The sequence below is a fragment of the Xylocopa sonorina genome, chromosome 12 (genome assembly GCF_050948175.1).
Source record: "Xylocopa sonorina isolate GNS202 chromosome 12, iyXylSono1_principal, whole genome shotgun sequence".
Taxonomy (NCBI): domain Eukaryota; kingdom Metazoa; phylum Arthropoda; class Insecta; order Hymenoptera; family Apidae; genus Xylocopa; species Xylocopa sonorina.
Window position 1 is genome coordinate 7,489,226 of NC_135204.1, and position 16,999 is coordinate 7,506,224.

The 16,999-nt window shown below is 44.1% G+C and overlaps 1 protein-coding gene across 1 annotated transcript; it reads right to left on the reverse strand.

The window, feature by feature from the left end:
* Window positions 1-1,442: 1,442 nt before the first annotated feature.
* Ndl (serine protease nudel) lies at window positions 1,443-10,054 on the reverse strand. The gene is made up of 24 exons (XM_076905301.1): window positions 9,961-10,054; window positions 9,680-9,829; window positions 8,580-9,602; window positions 7,728-8,336; window positions 7,439-7,645; window positions 6,856-7,019; window positions 6,656-6,783; window positions 6,016-6,453; window positions 5,625-5,923; window positions 5,358-5,502; window positions 5,139-5,269; window positions 4,796-5,071; window positions 4,587-4,722; window positions 4,348-4,517; window positions 4,157-4,270; window positions 3,899-4,085; window positions 3,480-3,809; window positions 3,177-3,365; window positions 2,957-3,104; window positions 2,707-2,869; window positions 2,453-2,629; window positions 2,104-2,341; window positions 1,911-2,027; window positions 1,443-1,817 (listed from the first exon to the last, which is right to left on the reverse strand). The coding sequence occupies exons 1-24, from the start codon at window positions 10,052-10,054 to the stop codon at window positions 1,520-1,522; spliced, it is 5,931 nt and encodes a 1,976-aa protein (XP_076761416.1). The 3' UTR covers window positions 1,443-1,519.
* Window positions 10,055-16,999: the final 6,945 nt, after the last annotated feature.

The following is a 16,999-nucleotide window of genomic DNA, read 5'->3' on the forward strand; positions in this document are numbered from 1 at the left end:
CGCAGGAAGTCGCAAGCAGATGAAAAGGACGCGCGACAACGAAACGGTCGCGTCGCGAATCGCGACAAGCCCAAGAGCGTCCTCCTGGGTCGTTTATTTCCCTCGCGAGAGTCCCCGCGGCGAAAAAATGCGTTCCACCTCGAGCTGCGTCTCTGCGAGAGCGGTTAAAGATAGTTTGCGGATGGAAACGAAGCACCTCGGGCGGTGAAGCGCGCGGAGCCAACGGTACTTCTCGGAACGAAATTACACGTACTCATAGTAAGCGCCGCGTTGATTACATAATCGGCGCGGAGGGCGTCGGAGGAAAAGCCGCGAGCGTCCGCGGAGCCGTTGCCTGCGCGGCGGCCATCTTGGACCACGGAGGGTCCTCCGAGCGCGGTACCAACGCAGCCATCTCCGCAAAACTCCCTCCCTCGTTTCGCTCCTCGCGTCAGTCGCTGCACATTTTTTTCTCTCCTCGTGTTCTAGTCCCCAGTTTCCTCTCTTTTTTTCCCTCTGCCAGGTTCAGGAAGCGTGTAATGCGATTCGAGATCACTGCACTCCGCGTTATTTCTTGGACGGCGAGCCGCGAATGGTCCACTGGTAACGCTGAAACGTACGATGGAATTTTCGCGATACCGTCGCGGACAGGTTCTTTACCAACGTTTCCACCGCTGGAATTCGCCGCGAATTAATGCGAACACGTGATTCTCTGCTGTTTTACGAGGTACATAACTGCGGTGCTGGAGAATGGTTTAAGTGGTGGATGTAGGGTGATTTGCGATCAGGAGTTTTATATGTTAGCTGGTTGGTATGGGATGTATATCGAGATAAGATAGTTTAAGTGGAGGTTTCAGAGGATTATTGATAGCAAAAGAAGGTCAGGTTGCGTGGAGGTATCGCGTCTTTGGTTTAACGCGTGCCAATGGAGGAAGACAAGCTTCTGGTGTCACGATCGGACGTTAGATCGCAGGAATCACGGCGTGGGTCACGTTCCTGACAACCGTACGGATTAGTCAGCCGTAGAATGTGAATGGACAAGCGTTTTCCGTCGCTACCACGACGTACGAAGGCAGTTCGCCAGGGCGCAGTCGTTCGCCTTCAACGGCTGCGACCCCATTCGTGGCATTCCAGCCTCCCCCTCGCCTCGTTCCGTGCCTCTCACTGCCTCGGTTGATACAATACTTTTGCCTCCGCGCAACTCTTTGCCTTCTTTCTTTTTTTTTTTGTTTTCGCTCCCCACTTCGATTTTTCATGCTTTGGGACGGGAGGCTTGCGTAATCGTGACCAAGTTTCGAGTTTGGTGCCACTGCTGGTCCGATTTCTGAGCTCTTAACTTTGAATTTCTATTCGAAACTATATTTCTTCTTAATCGTTAAATAACAGCAGAAATAATTGCGAAGTACATACAGTTTTATTGAAAAATAGAAATTTATTATATTACAAAATCATTTCCATTTCTTTTCTGCGGTTCAGTATTTATACAATGGCACAGATGAATGAATTATGAAATAAATACGGATTTGTATGAGCTAGCTTGTTAAACGCAGTCGACGAAGGGTCTGTGGCAAGTTTCGTTCGATTCCTTCGCAGTCATCAGCGGTTTGTTCGTTCTTAAAAACATCCACGTCCAGACGTTTAGTCTGACTGTATAAAAATCGCCTCGTTCTGGGATCAAAGGTGTATCCACAATCACAGTATCGTTAGTGGAGTTTCCTGAAGTGTATCCTATGGATTTGCACAGATCTTCCGCGTCTGCGTCGGAGGAAAAAGGACTCGAAAGACATTCTGAATGCCAGACGCCGTAACTTCGACGCATCACTTCTCCAGATCCATTACTGAAATCGAAAATATCAAACAAATCAAAATTCAGCGAATAAAACAGAGAAATATACTTTTCTGTTATTTTATGAAACAATTTCAGAAGTTACCTGTCATCAGAAAAGGGTTTCAGCTTTCTGCACACCTCTTCGTCTTCTCCCTTTACGCAGTCGTTCGCCCCATCGCAGACAAAATCTTGTGGTATGCAAGTATCGTTTCCGCTTGTTCTATCAAATAAAGAAAAACTCGTTTTTAAGGTACGCCAAAATCACTGAGATCGATTTTTAATTAAATGGTTCCTACGTTTCACATTTGAAGCTCGAGTCCTTGCAAGGACACATTTCAGGTGACTCGTCAGTCTTGTCGAAGCAGTGACGTTCGCCATCGCACACTCGTTCTGGAGTCGTGAGTTTCAGGTACTCTGCACAGGTGCACATCCTAGGCTCGTCAGATCCGTCGGGACAGTCGACATTTCCGTCGCAGAACGCGCTCTTATCGACGCACTTCCCGTCTCTACAACGAAGCTCTGTTCTTGTGCAACCTGTAAATTACAAGAATACTTTTACCGTGATTTACTTCTCTTAAATTACAGAGTTTTTCTCTCTTTTTAAAACATTTATAAGAGAATTTGTATGGCAATTGTGATACTCACTGCAACCTTCCACGCTATTCTCGCAGCTGCTTCGAGTCAACTCGCACATTTTCGAATCCTCGTCCCTCTGATCTCGACAATCAAAAACGCCATCGCAGATTTTACTCTGAGGGATGCATTGGCCAGTGTCGCATCGAAATCCGTCGCAAGTTGCCTCGATTGACTTTCTTGGACCTCCTGGTGCCATTCACATTGAGTTTGGAGTTAGAGTTACAAATCGTTCTTACAATTGTTGCGATAGGATTCTAATTTACCTATTGCTTCTATTAAATATGGATTTATGTAGTCGATACTAGACATAGTCTGCGTGCTCTTGAAATTGCAAAGCCCCTCGTTGTCCTGGAAGACTGCTGCGGGGTACCAGCCCTTCTTGCCACGACAGAATATCGTTCCACTCCAATCTGACGTTTCAGTATCCTAAAAAGAAGAAATAATAAAAGTCTTGGAGAATTTGGAATTTTTATATTTTTAAGTTAGTAAAATTATTGATAAGAAAAAAGTTACCAAGCAATTGGAATTTGAAACGTTCACGAAACATCGTTGGCAACTTGGGCAATCCTGCAAAATGGGTTTCACGAAAACTGATCTAATCTCTCTGTTCTCGTTTGTTCCCATTGCCACGCAAGTGTCGTTCAATCCTGGCAGATAAATCCTACGAAACATTCGATTGAGTATCTTCGCAAGGTATTCTCAAAAAATTTAATTCTCCTCGAAATTCTCTTACGTTTTGTCGCTGAACAATGATCGCACGTAACGACTGAATTTGACGCCATTTTTCAAATGCATCAAGGTGGACACTGAGTTATTCACAGAGTGCACTTCGTCGATGATCGATATCTGTCGATGAGGTCCATCTATGTAATGAAACAGTGGACCATAACCCAGCACAGCTGTGACATAATTCTTCTCCAATCTGTACGCAATTTTACAAATACAGAACAATTAACGATCAATCTCAATACCAACAAAAAATCACAAATTCTCATATTTTAAATTAAATAAAAAAAAAAGATTATTATTCGTATACTTGACATTCTGAAGACAATTAGCAGCAGAGAGCAACCAGTTGGGCTCCAACAGCAGCGCCGTGCAGCTGTAGCGTCCGTCGACAAAGATGGCGGCTATCCAGGGCCACAGGTACTCTCGACTTCCGGTACTGGCGTTCACGATCAAGTGTGCGTGCACGCTGCTGCTCAGAACTGGCGCGCAACGAATGTAAATTCCCAGACAAGTTTCCTCGTCCTCGTTCAAAGAGGACGCTGACGAGTACTCTTGGTACACGGGACTCCCCTTGCGCCATGCGATCGTTTCGAGCTCAGAATTCTTCACAGTAATGGACTCTGACGATCGTTGGTATCTTCGAATGAAAAACCAATTGTGTAATCTCTTTTTTCAATCGAATTGTATGAGCTTAAGGAAGATATAGTTGACAGAGAGTATACTCACGAGAAACCAAAGTATTCGCACATATTCTGTCCAATCAGGGTGACTGTCGATTGATTTTTGTGAATTCTTGGGCGATGGCAAGTTGGCTGCCATTTTCCTTCGTTGTATCGAGTTAGAACTCCTTGCGTGTTTAATATTGGTCTGTCGTTCGCGTCCAGGTACACTTGTTGGCCATCGGTCAATGTAACTGCACAATTAAAGTATCGTAGATGAAAAAAGTGTTGTAAGACTCTATATAGAGGAGGAGAAGTAACTCACAGCAGTCGATTTCATCCTCTTTGAATCTACACTCGAATTTTCCGTTACATTTCTCTGACATTGGAATACAAGTGTTGCTCGTCTTGCACAGGAATTCGTCCTCAGCACAAATCGCTGTTAAAGGAAGAATTAACTTATTTGCAATTTTATTAGTCAATTTGGTTGTCGAATTTTATTCTCTAATTATTTACCACAGCCTTGTTCGTCTGTCTGGTCATCGCAATCCGCGTAACCATCGCAAATGGCATTCGATTCGATGTGCAGCAAGTACTCCTTGCAGGTACAGTCCATTTCATCGGTACCGTCCTCGCAGTCCAATATTCTATTGCATCTCTGCTCTATCGGAATTGTTTGGAGCAATCTGACAATATAACAATTATATAAATGTAATACATCGTAAAATTAGAAGTTCTTACAACGATAAAAGTACCTGGAACAGGTGAACACTGTGGGAAAAACTGGTAACGAGTTACTCTCCACATCGTTAGAACCAGAGGTCGTCGAAGTGGTACCATCCTCCTCCTCAGCTTCTAAATCATTGCCTCGACTCTCCACGGTAACAGAGGCTAAAAGTAATTAGCAAAACTGCTAAAAAAACTTAAATGAAATAATTATTGTACTAATTCATTGGATACCTACTAGTGTCCATGATTGGAGACATTGTGGTGACATCATCATTCGTAGAATTATTGGTTTCTGTCGACGAGTGCTGTTCGAGGTCAGAGTTACGAGCGCCTAAACTCCTGTACAGTGGATAATTGTCACGACAGTTGATTTCGTCTTCGCCGTCCAAACAGTCGACGATTCGATTGCAACGAGCCTCGCGTGGCAGACATTTGCCTAGTCCTCCTTCGCAGCTGAAACCTGGACACTTGTCCAGCGCTGTTCTCTTCATTGGTGGCACGCCTCGACCACCTAAAAATTAGCAAATTTCAATTATTCTCCAACAAGAAAGTGTTACACGCACTCTCAGATGACTCACTGGAAATTTCTTGGATCCAATGCAGGAAATAACTGACTCTCGTATAAATACCCGGCTCGTCTGGTCGACCGCAACCCTCTCCATGACTAACCACACCAGCCACATACCACTGCGACTCCGAGTACGGATTTCTGCGAACGAATCGTGAATTGTTCGATCTGAACTACTCGAAAAATCATTCGAACAGATATCTATTAAAGATGCGATACTGTCGTATACCTGCACATCAAAGGACCACCACTGTCCCCTTGACAAGCATCTCGACCACCTTGAAGATAACCAGCGCAGAGAGCTGCCTCGTGTCGATCGACTTCGTGCTTGCAACCTGGTAATATTGGCACCTCTACTTCTCTCAAATGATCAGCTGGAAAATTGGAGAACGACACGTTCAACAAAATTCTAATACATTCTTCAAGTTTTACTTAAATATACATAACAAGATCGATATCGATAAGTGTTTTAATGGTCGATGAAAAGGTTCCTCACGATCACGGCCATATTCCGTGGTAGCACCCCAGCCAATGGCGATGCAAGTGGAATTAGGTTCTGGTTTCTCTCTCCACGTAGAACCAAATAGACTGGGGCCAGGCAGGCAAACAGGTCGCACCCATCGATTAAAACGCAAAGGGTCGTCCAGTCTAATCATACCAATATCATTCGTCATGTCTTTCTCGCTGTAATACGGATGCATCACTGTGTACCGCGCTCTCCTCGTCTGCGCCATTGGTGAGAAGGACAGTCGTCGAAGTACTCCTGCTTGGATCTCGTAATAGTGTCCCAAATGACTGCACATATTAAATGGACCAACGAACCCTTTAGAAAAATTCTCCACTGATTCTCAAGTTAGTTTAGAGAATTAATTTTGAGATGCGCTTACCCATCGAGGCAGTGGGCAGCCGTGAGCACCCACAGCTCGTTCAGAACGACACCGCCGCAGTAGAACAGCCCGTCCTTGTAAATGGCCACCAGGAATGGCCAAGCCTTTGGTTGACTCGCGCGTCCACCAACGACGCGAAGTTGTGAGCCGACCATTTCATCCTCGTCGTTCGCATCGAGTCGCGTGTCTATTTTGTCCACGAAGGCTGGCCATAGGAGATCGTCTAATGGCTGACGGTTCTCGTCCTCCAGCACGTGCGGACGTAAAGTGTCCCCACGTGAGGACACCGTAGTGCCACAAGGGAAACGCGAGCAACGCACGTAAATGGCCGTGTTCATGCACGAGGGGACCAGCTTCGTCTGACCGTTCACCTCAGCCACGTATGGTCCCTTGTACACGTTGTCTGGCACTGAATGGATTTTTATTTCCGGAAGCATGCTGCAATGTAAGTTGCTAAGAATATTGTCGAGGAAATTTGCTAGTTAATTTGTTACTTTAGGTAAAAATGGTCGCGAGTAAAGGTACGTAGGTGTTCGAGGATTCGTAATCCCTTGTGGGGACACTGGAGTGTAATGGATCACAAAATTTGTGAAAAATTAGTGGAATTTCCTTTAATGGAATTCTTATATGAAATACGAACTTGATTTCTGGACCAATTTCGGAGGCACAAGCGTCTGTGGCCCAAGAGTCGACTGCTGTGCACACTGGGTACCATTGGCCCTTTAAATTCTTGTGGAGGTATCCTTCGGTGTAACCAATCGTGAATATCTGATAAACAATGTTTTATACGATGAAGAACGAGGGATACATAAATGGAGGTAAATTGTATTTATGGTTTACATTTTTTCCTTCGATGTGCGAGGGAGTAAGAATATTGCAGTCCATTTCATCTTTCCCATTGCCGCACTGTTGTATTCCATCGCAGCGTTGAGATAGCGGGACACAGTTGTCAGCGGTGTATCGTTTTCGCCAGTCGTTGCAATTGAACGAAGTTTTTGGACAACCTAAAGTAGTTGGAATGCATAAACGAAAATGAAAGACTTTTGTATCGCGCGCTAAATCTCTTAGATCGTCGTTCCATCGATAAAGCAGTCTCAGCGGGAAATTGAACTCGATTACTTGCTGCCATCTCGTATAAACGACGAACAACCACGATGTAGTCAAGTTTGCTATGGTAAATCTGACTTATGATGTAGTCTCCTTCAACTAAATAAGATTTCGCATTTTCACGTTAACATTTATCTCATTCTATATCATTATCCAATATTTTTAATTAAACTGCTAACAAATATCCTTAGCTACTCTATCGATAAACCAGAGCTCTGTTCGCAAAAGTTTCACGTCAGAATTCTACAATTCTACCATTCTCAAGGACTTCAAACAATCAAGAATTAAAAAATTATTAATACTAATAACCACGAACCCAAACACCCCAATTCATCCTCCCCGTGCGGACAATCGAAGTACCCATCGCATAGTCGTTCCTGAGCAATTCGATCCCTGCAGGAGCACGTCGTCTCGTCACTCGCGTCGTTGCAATCCACTTGTCCATCGCACCATTGCGATCTTAGTATGCATCGTCTGCCATCGCTGCATCGAATCTTGTTAGAAGGACATGACTCAGGATATCCTATCATCATACGAAAGACCAAACAATAATATTAAAAGATCCTTAATCCTCTACGAATTTTACACGTAAAACACATTCTCACCAAACAAGAAACGTTTCTCATCATTCGTTTTATCTTCCTCTACTGCGTCCTTCGCACCAAAATTTCTAGCGGAAACGGAGGACCTCTGATATTCCGTTACTCCAGGAATAGCCGGAAATTGGAACGTTGGGGCGGGTATATAAGTGCAGTAATAAGGTGTCTTTCCGTTTGGACCCGCAGCACCACTGGCAGACGTTTGGTAGCCAGGATACGCAGGAAAGTTCATACTCGCTGGCCCAGTTGGGCCCACTCTCTGACCTGATTGCATTGGCAAGAATTGCACGGACTGCGCCTGCATTTGGATATAATTCGCGCCTTGATTGGAGTTCTGGAAGCCCTGTCTTTGCTGTGGCATTGAGATAGGATACATAGATCCTGGAGAGGATCCTGGGTACATTATTTGACCTGGATTCGACTGTTTCCCGGGACCATTCGCGGCTGGCCCGTAGAAACAGACTTGATAAGGCATCCATGTCATGGTTGGGGTCAGTTGCAGTTGTTGAGTGGATTTCATCGTCTCTGCCGTGGGACTCGTGCCAGAGAAGTAGTCTGAGTTCCCTTTGGAGACGATTCTGCCTTGGGCGTTGCGGAAGATCGCCTCGCTGGGACCTAAATAATTTGTTGCGTTAATCAATCGAGTTGCTCAGTTCACTTTTCAAATTCTGATTTCTTAAATTTGGATTAGAAGATCGAACTGCTTTCTGATCGAATCGGAGAGTCGTCAACGTGAAACGAACATTCGAAAAATGTAATTATTCGACGAACAATTGCACCAGACCCACGTGTTATTGCAATTAACACACGAGAGCTACCAATTTGGCACTCGAGCGACGTAATAAATAATGCATCTACCGTTTTCACCTCCCAGTCCGTTCAGCTCGCCGTGACCTTGGCCAGAAGGATGCAACGAAGGATGCACCGCGTCGCTCGCCATTTCCGTCACGTCACCTTCGTCTAGCTTGGCTGTCACGTTCAAGGCAACCGCGGTTCGCCCAGTATCATCGATTCTGCTGATTCGAGCCGTCGTTCCTTCCGCGATCTCCGTTATCAATGCACTCGTCGTTGCATTAATCATATCCGCCTCTGCGGACGCACTCCTCGATCCGCCATCCGCAGACTTGACTGTCGTCGACCTTGTTTCTGGTCCCTTCGTCATCCAACTTGGATCTTCCTTTTGATCGTCTTTGGAATCATCAGCAATGGAAATAGCAGACGTTTCTAACTTCTTCGTCGTCTCATACGAATCCTCCTTGCGTCCACCATTGTCAAAGCTGTTAAAAATGGAGTTAGTCGAGTTTTTGATATCGTTTTCTCTCTCGTCAAGTCCAACTGTAGCAGAACTCTGCCTATTCGCGTCGAGTCTTTGATCGTTCAGCAGATTGCTGACGATGTCCACGTTGTTCTTAATCTGCGCGTGATCAGGGTGCTCCTGTGATGCGTTCTGGTGATTTAAGACGCTTTCTGGATCAGATTTCTGGTCAGCGTTCGCAGTGGTGCCATTCTTGCATTGGAGACACTCGACTAGTTCCAAGAATTTCGATTTATAAGCGCTCTCGTCCGCAGAATTGTTCCTCAGGAGCGCCTGCAGGTGAGGCATGCTGTTGTTCACTATGCCGACGATGCCCCACATCGAGTCGATCACTGTCTTGCAGTGATGCAAGTTCTGCTTGCATGGGACGTTGTCAGCGTCCCGTTTCGAACGACTCTCACCCATTTGCAGTATTGTAGATCGCAATTCCTCGCTCAAGTTCTGAAGCTTGTCACTGTACAAGTAGCGGTAGACATTTTGGAGCTCAGGATCCTCCGCTTGGAGAATCACAGGCACTGCTTTGGTCAGAGTGAGTTGTTGACTGTCCTCAGTTTGATAAAAGTAACCTGTGTGAGAATTTAAGTTCAGAATCGATCGTTTTATCTTGAAATGCAATCACAATTAGTTTGGAGCGTTCGCGTACCCAATTCAGAGAACAAATAGACGACGAACCCGACGAAGCTCAGCGTCAACGCGATCAAAAGGATCTCGATCGATCGTGGTTTTCTATTGTGCCTGATAAACCGCCAATGGCCGTGACTGCTCGAGTTTCCGGCGCCTTCCGTCGAACTGGCTGCAAATTGTAATTGAACGAGCGTAAACGAGATGCCTGATGCATATTTCATGCGCTTATTCCAATGCCAGGTGGGGGCGTACGGATCGAAGGTGGACAAACGGGACGAGATGAGAAATATTAATTAATACCAGTTTTTGGGGTTGGTAAATTCACGCAACACTGGTCGCTTATTATGGGAAGACTCTCCAACTTCGTCGTGGAAATCTTGCACTCTGTGTTCATTGTGAGGGCAATCTGAATAGAAACGAGAGACGAATGTTAAAGCATTTCAAAATACAATTCTTAGACGATCGATAGCATTGAACATCGCATTATTTTAGAATAAATATAAATAACGTTTGCAAGAATCTATTAAGTCCAATCGCAATCAGACACCATAATGTCAAGTATAAAAAAAAATTCATAAGACGAGGCAAAACGTAAGAAATACTCGAAGTTCGTGAAACTCAACGCCAACCACAAATCCTCTGCCTCAAACCTCAAAGTCCTCCCTCGCAAAGGCAATATTACTCCCAACTCGCGATTCCTCTAAACTCTCCACGCTAGAGCCATGCACTCACCGTCGCGAAACTCTCAAATCGCCTCTTCCAGCCGAGTCGTTTCCATTCGATTGACTATGGATGTCCACGGTGAAGCAGGCTGGGAACGTTTCCGGAAAAGTCGTCCCTGTCAATGGTCCGTGCGCTCGATGTCGCCACGTGAAATAACCTGGCACCTTGATACGAACCGCCAGCATCGTCAGCAGTATCGATGAACAAAAGCGAGACTCGCTGGATTTCGTAATCAGATCCGCAAAGTGAACGACCTCTTTGAACAGATTTGACGTGTACGCGATGGTCTTTCTTTACTCGTCGTTACACGTATCATAGTACGAATAATTTGTCGCGGATCCTGACTTCGTCCTTTAATTGTAAGGACTCTGTGTCTGACTCTAAAACCCTCACGTTAAATGAGTAATGGCACTAATTCGTTTTTCTCGTTTTTAATTATTGCAAATGCAACAAAACGTTGAATCGTTGAGTCGACTGTTTTATATTTGTTATTTATGTTAAGTGTTACGATAGTGGGAGTTTTATGGATAAAACGTAACAAGGTGTCATATTAAATGTTTGTAAATGTGAAAGTAGATGAAAAAGTAGGAAAGCTGGTTAGGTAAGCGGATAAGAGAATAGAATGAGTTGGATAGGCACGTGAAACGTTTATCGAACGAGGAAGTAAGAATAGAAGTACAGATTACAAGTAAAAAGTATGTAGGTATTGCAAGAAATTTTTCTTGACTAGTTTCACTTTTTGTCTCGTCCGTGTTTATTGTGAAATCCAGTGTTTCGCAAACTCGAGTGGATGTCGTTGAACAGAGTCCTCGTTCCCGCGATTTTTCTCGCGTTTCCAGCGTAATAGGATCTTCCTGGTGTCATCAGTTTTCGCTAATTGTTGCGTGGACGCAAGCCAGAGGAATGCGCGGGTCGCGCGCATATTTCCTGCTAAAAATGTCCAACCGCGTCAAATTTATTTCCATGCAAATCTGGGTAAAAGTGAAAATCGCGGAAGTCGTCGTTTCGAAACCATCTCCAATCGCCATCTGTAATACAAATTTTTCAGTTCGAATTTCGTGAACTTCGTCGAGGGTAAATTCAAATTCATCTTCGCTAGACGCTAATTAAAAAATTATTATCCCACTATGAATCTCGAACTTCGCAAAATTTCATCTCGCGAATTAGACAAAAATCGTGGCAAATCGACGTTCCACTTGTTCCATTATCCTAACATATTTCACTCACTGAAATTAAAATTGTTAATTTGTCCCTTCTCTCACAAAAGTGCAACATTATAAGCACCAAACTCTCTCATCCAAATTCTCTTTAAACTCACTCGAATCCATATCGATCAGATCCCAAGCACCCAATCGACAAACCTCGAAACTTAGCCGCGGTCACCAGGAACTCGATCAATGTCACCGATTCCAAGGTTACGTGGAAACGATCAGCCCAGCGGGCACGTTACGTGGAAATTATTCCAGCCGATGTAACGCGAACGATTGCGCAACACGCGATGTTATTCTGTTACTTTCTCCGGACGAGCGGTCGGCCAGCACCACTGGCTATCGACGAAAGTGACAGTCCGTGTTCTAACGTTAACGCACGAGCCAGGCCCCACGAAACCAGTCAACCATTCGAATCCTTTCAACTAAAAAAAAAAAAAGGAAAACGAGCTCTGTTTCATTCACTGTGATTCTGTTAACCTTGGACCAATAGATTACACATTGCTGGATTATTTCGTGTTAATCGTGTCAGGTTAATCCTGATCGACCTAGAAACGGAACGTTCTCAAGGTTATGGGACCAACAACGCGTTACAGCGGAGCAGTTTTCGTGGAAATTGACTGCGCGCTCCCTGAAGTCCTTCGAAATGATTACACCCAGCGAGTTCTCCCCAATAAGCCTGGGATTAGTCGGGATCTGCACGCGTTGAGACCCTCGTGGGTGTCGAGCGATAATTTCGTGATGTATCTCTGATTATTTCACGCGGAGTCTTTCGATTTGCTGGACTTTTCTTTGCCTTCGAGCGGAGAACAATATGGCGTGAGAGCAGTGAAAATTTGAAGCCAGTTCCGATGGAAACCGACGACTCGCGGACAGCGAAGAAAGCGTATACTTGATGAGGAAAGTGGCTGAGTCATGAGAACCGGTTTTTTTTCGTTCAAGTCGTTGGGGAGATGAAAGATGCTGATTAGATGGTGATTTTTGTTGGAACACCGCTGATGTCTTCGGTAAGTAGCTGTTTTTAAAATTGATCTTGAATCGAGTGCTTTCGATGGGTCCATCGACTCCTCTGTCGTGTAGATGTTAATGACCTTAATAAATAGTATCCTGAGGATGGCTCGAATAGAATTTCTAGCTGTTTTTGCTCGCTTTTTTTTTGCTGGTTTCATTTATGCAAATTAAATATTGACTGATTATACATTCATAAACTATTCTGCTGTAACGAAGTCAAGGAAAACCGGTGGCAACGAAACGTATCCACAGTCTCTCTGAAATATTAGCATTTAACATTTTGTCTGGCATCGATTCGTTTGTTCCATGTCCTGCTGACCTATGACATTAAAATATGAATAATTATGGTTTACGTCGCGTGTGCTAATATCTGAAACAGTTTCTTCTTCAAGTTATACACAAAAAAATCCATTTTCCAGATCAACATTTATATCAGATTATTCTTCAAAACGTTACCAACTTCAACACCATCTAATATCTAAAATTCAGCAATTTCAGTCTAATCAAAAATCCAGAGCCACGACCCAACCTTCAACAATTAAAACGACACAAAAATTTCATATTCTCGTCGACCAAATTTCAATGCAATCAAAAATCCAAATCCATGACTCAACCTTCAGAAATTCAAACGATACAAAAATTCCAAATTCTCGTGGACCAAAAAACCCAGCATCAAATTTCCCCTTTTCAATCTCTCAAAATCCACGTTTCCGCTCGATCGAGCAGTGGCTCGCGTCATCCCTCAGCAAACTTCGCCTCGAAAACCTTGGCGCGCGCGTTCATCGTCGACAGCCCCCAAAGAAAGGACCCTCTCGCGGCTAACCTCAAAGCGTTCGCCACGCTTTGACGAGCCGTGGCGACACGCGGAGAGGCGCGCGACGAAGCCACGGTCTATGAATCGCCTGGCGCGGTTGAAAGAACCGAGGGAAGGGCGGGACGACGACCCTGGGGGCAGAGCGAGCCACGAGAATACATAGCCGGTAGGATCGTTTCCGTTTCCCCTTCTCGAGCGGCCGAGCACGCTAGATCCGAGCGTATTTGACGCTCGAACGAAGTATTCCCGGTGACGGGCCCAGCCGACCAGCTGTTGTCGCGCGTCTCCGCCAAGTCTCGACCCAACCATCGATCTTCCACGGATGTTCGCGCCTCGATCATGAAACGGACCCTCTGAGCCGGCGTGAGTACCCACTCTTCATCGTCGTCTCGTTGATAATTGTTCGTTCTCCTTTCGAGAGGGTGATTCGCTTCGCGATGACGAGAGATTGCTTTTTACTATTCTCTTAGGCTCTTAATTTGGTTTATTAACGTGTAGACGCGAGCAGGAATCTTAAAAATGGTAAATGGTTTATCGAGTTAAAGTTAAGATTTATTTATGAGAGTAGATTTGTTGAGATTGTGTTTGGTATTGATGTATCTACGAATTAAAGTGGTACTGAGACTACCTTGCGACTATTTTTCACTTTGAGAGAGTGATTTGCTTCGCGATGACGAGAGATTGCTTTTTACTATTCTCTTAGGCTCTTAATTTGGTTTATTAACGTGTAGACGCGAGCAGGAATCTTAAAAATGGTAAATGGTTTATCGAGTTAAAGTTAAGATTTATTTATGAGAGTAGATTTGTTGAGATTGTGTTTGGTATTGATGTATCTACGAATTAAAGTGGTATTGAGACCAGCTTGCGACTATTTTTCACTTTGAGAGAGTAATTCGCTTCACGATGACGAGACATTGTTTTTTTACTATTCTCTTAGGTTCTTAACTTGATTTATTAACGTGTAGACGCGAGCAGGAATCTTAAAAATGGTAAATAATTTCTTGAGTTAAGATTAGGATTTATTTATGAGTAGATTTGTTGAGATTGTGTTTGGTATTGATGTATCTACGAATTAAAGTGATACTGAGACTAGCTTGCGACTATTTTTATTTGTGGTCGGATCTAAAAGTGCTTTGTATCCGAAAGTAGTTGCACGAATGTTTCTTCGTACAATATTTGCTCGTACTCTTGGTACACCTGCACGAGATTCCATGGCTGACGATAAGCTGGTCGCGAGTTTACCGTGGCCTCACCTATGTCCACCAGCATGAGCGCACTTACTACCCCCTTCGTCGCATAATTCAAACAGCTGATCGCTGCGCGCCCCTTGTTTGCACTGCGTGGCGACAACACCTTCGATTCTGTAACTTTGCATGTTCGCCTTGTCGAGTGCTGGCAAGTTGAAATTGGTTTTCGCGAGGCTACGCATTGCATATTGGTCGGCTGAATTATAGGTAAGAACGTGGTGGCTTTAAATTTATTCTTAATGACAATTACATAGCATTCTTTCTTGCATCAAGCAGTCTCAGTTGTCTTCAAAATTCCTCCGCATTTTTCTAATTTTTCACGTTGCTTATTGGTCGATTGAATAGATAAGAAGATATTAGCTTTAAATTTATTTGTAATGGTAATTATTTAAAAGAATTAGTACATTTTTTCTTGTATCAAGCAATCTTAATTGTCTTCAAAATTTTTCTAATTTTTATTTGTAACAGAAGATAAAAGAGTCTTGTAATTCGCACTAAAGAGACTTCGTTATCAACGTGAAAATAATTTTTCCGTGCTCGAGTAAAAGCAGCTCTATCAGTGGTATCGCAAAAAAAAGTTCTGTCCTCCAACAAATTCTAATCTCTTTCCACGGAACTTTCTATGACTCACAGCGATTGTTTCCATTCCAGTCGACACCGCGACCATTTTTTCGCGCCGCGTGCCTTCGCGGAAGGTCTAATCTGTTTACTTCCAAGTATAAACGAGGAAAACAGTGTCGTGCGAAAGCACGTAGAACCGCGCGATCGTCTCGACGGGATGCTTGGCTGTTCGAAAAATCAGCGAAATTTCACTGTTACGACGCGAGGCAGACATAACAGGGCTGAGAAGGATCGGTGCAGGTGGAAAGTGAAAGCGCAGACTGGCCACGCAATCGGCAAATATCGTCGGATTCGTGCAGCATCCACCTGCCCACGGTTCGATCTCCTCTCAGTGTCCATTCACGCGTCACGAGAAGAAGGACGGTTCCTTTTTCATCGTCGTGGTGCCATCGTCCATAAAATCCATCGTGTCCGTCGAAAAAATGTGCGCTGTCGCTGTAATCGACGTCGAATGACTTGTCGAGAGTTCGAGGTGAAATTTTTCTGGGAATTCGTACGTGTACCCTTAAGAATGTGGGATCGAATAGAAAATTCGTGTTGCTTGGAAAATATCGAAGGAGAATTTCATTTGCTATGAAAAATATCAAAGATTAGCGTGGTGCTTCTCGAGGAAACTGTTGCTTGCATCGTGGAATGGTTGCGATCCAGGTTGGAGGTTGGGAGAAATAGAGACTGAAGAGAAAAAACGTCTGGTGCAAGTAACCGTTTCTATTTTTGCCTCGTAATAAACTCTCACTCCTACACTAATCGTCTGAGTAATTAGAAGACACGTAGCCTCATTAATGAACCAATATAACCGTTCAAATTCAAGGCTGGACTTTGTATTCTCAATTTAATTGCAATCGCCAACAGCGATCGATCTTCCGTTAAATTCTGATGGCATCGCTAAGAATACATTAGTTACTCAGTAATAAAATTAGGATTCGTCATCTTCGATGAACAAACATTACCTTTTCTCTCTTTCAAAATAATCATTGACAAACAATAGTAGCACTGAAAGTATCTCTCAGAATCCTCAATGTTTCGTCGACCATATTTAAAAATTGACGATCTCTGACAGTTCTCAAACGAATCGCCAAAAATCTGCGACAATAATCGCCACGAAAATCGCAGAGAATCCACGGATTTTCCCCCGATGGTAGCCTCGCGAAGTGGCTCAGTAGGTCGATCGCGAAGGGAACCTCAGATGAAACCATCTCTCCTTCGCTTCTCCCAGGCTCTTCCACCGCGTCCCTCCATCGATTGCTTCACAATGGTCAGAAACTACAGAGCAGACGTCCAGTGAAAGCCACAGACGGTTGGGCGTCTCATCCGCACGAATCCTTAACACTTTGACGCACATTTTTGACTTTACGATCGCCCTTAGAAACACATTTTTTTTTTTTTCAATCGTTCACGACTGCCAGATGGTGTAAATTGTATGTTTGGAAGTGAAAATGATCACATTTTGCCGCAGTTTTTCCCAAAAAATACTTTCGACGGCTATAACCGTCATTTGCTCAGCAGTTACTTCTCCTATTCCAGAACCAAATGACGGCTATAACCGTCCTAACGACATTTGCTTTACTAATTCATTGTATTTATTTAATTCATGAGAAAACACAGAATAAATCATCTTTCGACTGCGCGAACTGAAATCGACTAAACTTTTGGTACGACTGTTATAGCCGTCATTTGTCTCTACATACTCAAATGTTCCATAGCGAAAAAAAACA

Bases quoted from the DNA above. Each gene is read 5' to 3' on its own strand.
- Ndl (XM_076905301.1), bottom strand. From the start codon at position 10,054: ATGAACACAGAGTGCAAGATTTCCACGACGAAGTTGGAGAGTCTTCCC. The intron at 5,503-5,624 runs GTGAGGAACCTT...CCAATTTTCCAG, and splicing joins CACGGAATATGGCCGTGATC to CTGATCATTTGAGAGAAGTA. The intron at 4,723-4,795 runs GTAGGTATCCAA...AATTACTTTTAG, and splicing joins GTCTCCAATCATGGACACTA to CCTCTGTTACCGTGGAGAGT.